A 7,068-nucleotide genomic window follows, 5' to 3' on the forward strand; every position below is an offset into this window, starting at 1 on the left:
ACATCATCTCGGTTAGCAATGAATCGAAGAAAAACTAAAAATGTTTTGTTGAGAGAGAAAAAATAGAGAGAGAACCGACTAAGGTGCTCATTTTTTTTAAATACCAAATGGTAACCGTGAATGCTGGTTTTGGGTATTCAAATCCCAAAATTTATGGGTTAATTACAACCCAAGGCCCATATTTGTAAGGAGTTGCCAAATAGACTAGTAAACTTACTAGCACTTCAATTTAACCCACTTTTTGGGGTGTTACAAGGCAAGTGTTAACGGTTCAACTCTGCTTTCTGTCACCAAGATTAACGGCTATTAATGTCGAGTTACCATTTTATTATAAATCGATAACGTTTGACCAATTTGTAACTTTTGTTTAGTGAATATTCTTGTAGTTTACCCCAACACAAATAGGGTTTCTGAAGCAGATCCGGATCTACTCTCCCCACCCACATATAGTTTCTTTTGTCCAAAATCTGTAAATATATTCAAGTAATTAAATAAATAAACAATTAAAAAAACAAGGAAAATCAAAGCTTTGGTGCAGTGTTTTATTAAGTGAGGAAAGAGGAGGGTATACCTTACCTTTGCTGCTGCTGCTTTATCTTATGGGCTTTTAGAGAGGAAGAAGCTTTGAACTCATTATATTCCTCAGAATACTTATAATTACTATAATAATATTAATCAGGAGCCATTATTTCCCTTTTTGAAGCAAAGTTCACTGCTTTTGCTCTCTCTTCCCTTTCATTTTTCTCCATCTCTTAATCCTTGGAACTGAAATAACTTTTCCATGGATTTATATGAAGCAACGAGGATAGTGCTATCAAGGATCCAAAGCTTAGACCCTGATAACGCTTCGAAAATCATGGGTTATCTTCTTATCCAAGACCATGGCGAGAAGGAAATGATCCGTTTAGCCTTTGGACCCGAAGCTCACATCCACTCTTTAATCCTCAAAGCCAAAACCCACTTGGGATTATCCAGTTCGAACCCGCCAACACCGTCCGCTCCCCTTTCTCCGTCTCCTCTCTCCTCAAAGCCAACACCTTTATCCATCCCTTCTTCTCCTTTCTCGTATGCCTCTATTGTCAATCGAAGCAGCGCCATTGCAAATGACGATGATAATGAATTCATCGACGACCATCTTTCGTTTCTCAACGACTCGAAACCCGAAGATTTGTTCAGCCCTCGACTTGACTTGGCAATGCCCGATTCTGTTTTACACAGGAGGAGTTTCTCGGTTCCCGGTATGTGTTTTGGTGCTGCTGCTGATGTCAACTCTGGGATTGGATGGAAACCTTGTTTGTACTTCGCTAGAGGGTTTTGTAAGAACGGTACTAGCTGTAGGTTTCTTCATGGAGATTGTGCCGATGGAGGAGCTGCTCTCGTCGGTTCTCCGAGTATGCTTAACGAGTTGGAGCAGCATTACCAGGAGCTACTTAGATCAAAAGCTCTTCAACAACAGGAACAAAATCTTGCTTCAGCTTCTCAGTTCATGCCGGGGACTTCTTTCCCATACATCAAGTCTCTTAATAGCTATGGCAGGTCAGCAATGGCTGCTTTGATGACGGGTGATGAGCTTCATAAGTTGGGGCGGTGCCGGCCCGAAAGAAACGATTTTTCGGGCTTGGGTTTAGGAGCAGCAGCTAATCCATGTTCTAGACAGATTTACTTGACCTTCCCAGCTGATAGTTCTTTCAAAGAAGAAGATGTTTCAAATTATTTCAGGTAAAGTCACTGGTTTTTTATGATTGTTGTTATTATTCCGAGTTTTGAGTTTAAAGATTATTGCTTCCCTTTGGATTTTTCCAGCATTTATGGACCAGTACAAGATGTGAGGATTCCTTACCAGCAAAAGAGGATGTTTGGTTTTGTTACATTTGTATATCCAGAGACAGTGAGGCTCATTTTAGCCAAAGGGAACCCTCATTTCATCTGCGATTCTCGGGTGCTTGTTAAACCTTACAAGGAGAAAGGGAAAGTCCAAGAGAAGTAAAGGCTCTTTGTTATCTTCTTTCTTTTTGTACTATCTTGCCAACTTTGATTTCTAAGTGAATGTAATTTATCTTAATCGATGGAATTTATAGGAAACAATTGGAACGAGGAGAGTTTTCGACCTGCTGGAGTCCGTCTGCAATTGATTCTAGGGAGCCATTCGATCTCCATCTCGGTAAGTATAACCAGGCCTTTTGCTTTTATCTCAAATTTTGATGCATTGTTGGTGCAACTTCGATTCCGATCTGAACTTATTTAGGATCGAAAATGTTTTACAATACTCAAGAGATGCTGCTGAGAAGGAAAATGGAGGAGCAGGCTGATTTGCAGCAAGCCATTGAGCTTCAAGGAAGAAGGCTATTGAACTTGCAGCTGCTGGACTTAAAGAACCAGCACCAATCTCCGTTCCATCATGATTTGTCCACCGGATCCCCCATTCCTTCACCGACTGTACCCCGTACTCCCAACAATCATGCACTTATTTTTCCAGCTGATGGCATCAATCAAGAAGTCCCTGAAGGTTCGTTCGACTTTGGTTTGATCACCATATGAACCAAGTTACCTTACTGTTCAATTTAGCGATCCGGTGTACTTTTTTGGCTGCAGAGAACGGTGGTTGTACGATCTCAGCTGTTTCCAAGTTGGCTGCTGCTATGAAAGATGATAAGCAGATGGAGGATAATAATGCAGTTTGTAATTATAAAAATGGCAATGGTAATAGTAACACTAAGGGGAAGGCCAATACCGAAGAAACTGATGTTCCTGAATGGTATGAAACTTGAATGCTAAATGTAGATAAACAAAACAATAACTATACTTGCTTTGTGGTAGCTTTAGGTGATCGATTTAATGCTTTCCTCATATGAACAGCTTGGAGCATGTTCTCCCCGATAACCTATTCACTTCTCCGAAGAAATCAGCTGGTGATCACCTCACATCTTCTTCACCTCATCTGCAGTGGCCATAGAAGCTGACGACGAAAGTCGAAACCGGAGCTCTGACTACTTCATGTTCTATTGGTAATGTCTTCGGCCTCAACGTGGCTTCCCTCAACACATATCTACTACAAATGCCAAGGTATATCATCATTTAGCATCACTGTCCATTGCTATAGCATCCAACAAAACCAGTGGAAGCTAATTGTGATTAACCTTTTCCTGTAAATGGTTTTCATCCGGGCAAGGAACCATTGGCATGTAGCTAGTCAACAATGGAGGAAAATCGACTTTGCCAGGGTAAGAAAAAAACGCTATCAAGCACCTCGGAACCGCAACAAAATCCGATCATTTTCATAATGTTTGAACTGCTTTTTAATTATAATCCTTTGCAGAATCAGTGACAATTAAGCATATCATGGAGGATTAAACCATAAACAAAGGTGTATAGCCAACAAACCATACAAAAAATATCTTGTAAGACAAGATCACTGAAAGATCACCATCATCATCAGCAATACTATTTACAATCAAAATTCATAATATATATGTATAGGTAAAAGACAGAGGAACCGATTTATGCAAGTGGGGTCTTCTGCCTTACCTTACTGGTGACACCCTAATTGCTGGACCACACAACAAACAGTGTAGAAACGAAGGATGGTAGTAGTAGGATAGTAGCAGTAACTAGTAGGAGTAACTCTTTTTTTCTTTTTTATCTTATATTGTAATTTTTTTTTACTGCTTCCCTTTTACTTTTTCCAACTCTGTTTTCCAAAGTGAGTTGAAAAAAAGTGACTGTATGAACTATGTCACTGTGTACAGAATTAAACCCCCAAGAAGTTATAAAAGTACTTTTCCAGAAGCTTAACAACTATACAGATATGGGAAACCCAAAACGGCAAAGGAGTGTAATGGTAAAAAGAATTCGACTCTGGGTGTGTTTCATCTGGTGTTCAAGTTATTATTTTTACAGTATCTGTCAGCAATTAGATTGTGATGAAATGAAACAGGCAGAACTGTGAAAACAAAAGTGAGATAAAAGGGAAAAAAGTTTGTCTTTTCCTTTCATCGTGTGATTAAAGTAAACTTTAGGGGACACTTCTGTCTCATATTGTGGATGAAGGGCCACACTGTCACATGGTTTCTGACAATTTTACATGAATATCTGGGTACCACTCACTCCCTTCACTTTCAGCCAGCACCTTTCTTTTATGGAATTTGGTGCTCTTTTTATGTTTTTGCCTTAATATTTTAACATTAAATCAGATTGGGGCCTCTCTATCTTTCGCTCTGTATATATATGTATCCATGTGCTCTTATGTTTTAATGGCATGTGCATTTGAGCTGCATACACATCTGCTCCCTTATAATACAAATATTCTTTCATACAAACATGAACGTCATACAAGTTATTAATACATGCATTAAAATTTATATAATACAAGTTATTAATATAATAGGAATAAAAAAATGTGTCTCAATTTAATAAATTTATATTCTACAAGGTTGATAATATAACTAGCTGGCATGCATCAATATCAATATCATAATTATCTTCACATACTGTTGCTGTTTAGGTTAAATGTCATTGAGAAAATTTTTCATAATGGGACCCTTTTTAACTTTTTTGTTTTGCTAATTGTTTATCTTGAAAGTAAACATTTCAAACGAAATGAAATTATTAGCTTATTCATTTAATAATATTATTATAAATTATATTTCGATAACTTTAAAAAGTACCCTTTTGATACAAACCGAGCCACCTCTATAATAAAAGAATTATTTTAATTATTTAAAGACTCGGATTCAAACACCGAGAATATCATATGTGTGAACGTTCAATGCATTAAAAGTTGTATTTAAATGTATATTACCTTTTACTTATCCCAATTAATAAAAAAAAAACCCTTTTGAAAGCTTCACTTATTCTTTTTATGTTAGCATTATTTCAAATTTTGTTGTCTGAAAAAATAAAATAACTTAGAAAAACTAGGTTTTATCATAAGTATGCTGTGAGAGAGCACAATTTTTCAATCGAATTTATATTCAACAAATGATCATAGATGAAATACAAAAAAGTCCATATATATAAAAAATCATTAATATATTATCAATTGGGTTGGTTCAAGTGGTAATTAGCTTGATATCATTTAAATAAGGTCTCATGTTCAAGTTCGGAAGACTCACCCACCAAAATTAGGTGTGCGACTTGGGTCGGTCCAGTTTAATCAGAGCTAAATCTTAGAACCGGAGGACAACAAAAAAATCATTAATTGTTATATTTGGATATTAAATAAATATTTTTAATTATTTTACTGAATTATTGGAAAAGTAAAAGAAAATGAGTTCAATAATTACTTACATGGGGGTAAAAAAAGTTGCCACTATCAAGTTTGTACAATATTTCCCTACTTAATTAAGCCATGATTTCAGGTCTTTCTTATTTATTTTATAATGATATGGGCCCATTCAATGATCAGATAAGAAGTTTGGGTTTTGTTTCTTCCCCAGTTAATTGCAAGAAAACTAAATATTACAAGTTTATGGCAAATATTGGATGACTACTTAGGCAAAATATAAGTGAGGAAAAAATTACATAAAAATGAGAGTTTTGTATAATGTCGAGAATATAGATAATATAAACAAATGGTAGCCACCATAGCACATGTTATGTTAGGGAGAAATGCAAAACTGGATAATAATGTCTCCCTCGTACATATAATTATATATAAATATCAAGTGGCTCCAAATAATTAACTTCCTTTAGGCCCTGCTCATGGGTCCATATAAGTGCTAAATATTTGGTTATTAGGATAATCGTTGATCGAATCATGTAAAAATTAATTACCAGTTATTAAAGTTGATATATTATCTGTTTTCAAATTAATTTAATTTAAATTTTTAATCAAATAAATGAAATAAAAATATTATATACCTCAAACTTTTAAAGTCATATGAATTTGTATCTGTCAGGCCCAAAATGTATGTAACTTCAAAATAATCTAAATCGAATTAGGAAGCTAAGTTCAAGCACTAATTTAAACCAATAAATTCAGTTTAGTTATGTAATTAGTCAAAAAAAAAAATCGTTGATCAAACTGAGTCCCTTCAGCTTTGATGTGCTGCAGAACCCTCACCAACTCATTGATCAAACTTGGTTTTTTTTTTCCGGGAAAACTCCGACCATGAAGCCGGCAATAGCCTTATCGATCGATCCCTGTTCGATCTAAACCCCTGGTAGAACTTCAGGCACATCTTGTACGCACTCACTTGATTGTAAACGCTAATGATCGTCATTGCTTCTCTTATCGTCCCTTCTTCCCATACATTGCTATCATGCTACGATAGGCCACGACACATTTATCGAACCCTTTATCCTGCATCTCCGAAAACAGGTATCGGCTTTCGCGTTGAGACCGATACATCAGTAGACGTTTATGATCGAAGAGTACGTTACGTGATCCGGTTTGCAGCCCTGCAGAACCAGCTGCTCTTAAAAATCACAACAGTAGATTGGGTTAAACGCAATGACAGCGAGTTTAACAGTGTTAATCAATCTAGAACCATCGGGGTAGACATTGTAACGCTTGAAATCATGGGGAGGAGACATGAACAAATCCCATTTCTTGGATTGGACAAAGTACTTTCTCGGGAGCTTCAACACTTGTTTCTCTGGTATGATTCCTGGGTTCTCTTTCAAAGAAGATTTTTGTTGTTTGCACCTAGTTCTACCTTGAATTGTTTGCATTGTGAAACTAAAATTCGTTTGAAGCAAAAAAGATTCCATTTCCTGCTGATTTTATTTTGGTACGTGTCAATTTCTATACCTTGTTTAATGTACATTCAAATTTATATCAAAATTCTGACGTTTTGAAACAACACAGAAAGAAGAAGAAAACTCTTTTGAGGTGTTGTTTAATTGTTCATGAAGCCAAAGCAATCCACTGACTTGCTGTGCATGGACTTGTTGGAGTGCCAATGATCTGCATCCATTTCCATTGCCTGTCCTGAACTTGCTGAATTTCTGCTAACCGGACCAGTTAATAATTTTCGTTAGTTTCTTATTCATTTCAATTGGTTCTTATATTATACCTTAGGTATACATTTCCGTCTGAACGACTGAACCTATGGAAAACAGTGGATT

The 7,068-nt window shown here is 36.3% G+C and overlaps 1 protein-coding gene across 1 annotated transcript; it reads left to right on the plus strand.

The window, feature by feature from the left end:
* Nucleotides 1-741: 741 nt before the first annotated feature.
* LOC120167923 (zinc finger CCCH domain-containing protein 23-like) lies at nucleotides 742-3,913 on the plus strand. Its single transcript, XM_039176812.1, has 10 exons — nucleotides 742-1,616; nucleotides 1,647-1,719; nucleotides 1,804-1,983; nucleotides 2,079-2,161; nucleotides 2,246-2,506; nucleotides 2,593-2,755; nucleotides 2,857-3,063; nucleotides 3,170-3,221; nucleotides 3,317-3,611; nucleotides 3,747-3,913. The coding sequence occupies exons 1-7, from the start codon at nucleotides 782-784 to the stop codon at nucleotides 2,951-2,953; spliced, it is 1,692 nt and encodes a 563-aa protein (XP_039032743.1). The 5' UTR covers nucleotides 742-781; the 3' UTR covers nucleotides 2,954-3,063; nucleotides 3,170-3,221; nucleotides 3,317-3,611; nucleotides 3,747-3,913.
* Nucleotides 3,914-7,068: the final 3,155 nt, after the last annotated feature.

The sequence above is a fragment of the Hibiscus syriacus genome, unplaced genomic scaffold (genome assembly GCF_006381635.1).
Source record: "Hibiscus syriacus cultivar Baekdansim isolate YM2019G1 unplaced genomic scaffold, ASM638163v2 tig00111708_pilon, whole genome shotgun sequence".
Classification (NCBI taxonomy): domain Eukaryota; kingdom Viridiplantae; phylum Streptophyta; class Magnoliopsida; order Malvales; family Malvaceae; genus Hibiscus; species Hibiscus syriacus.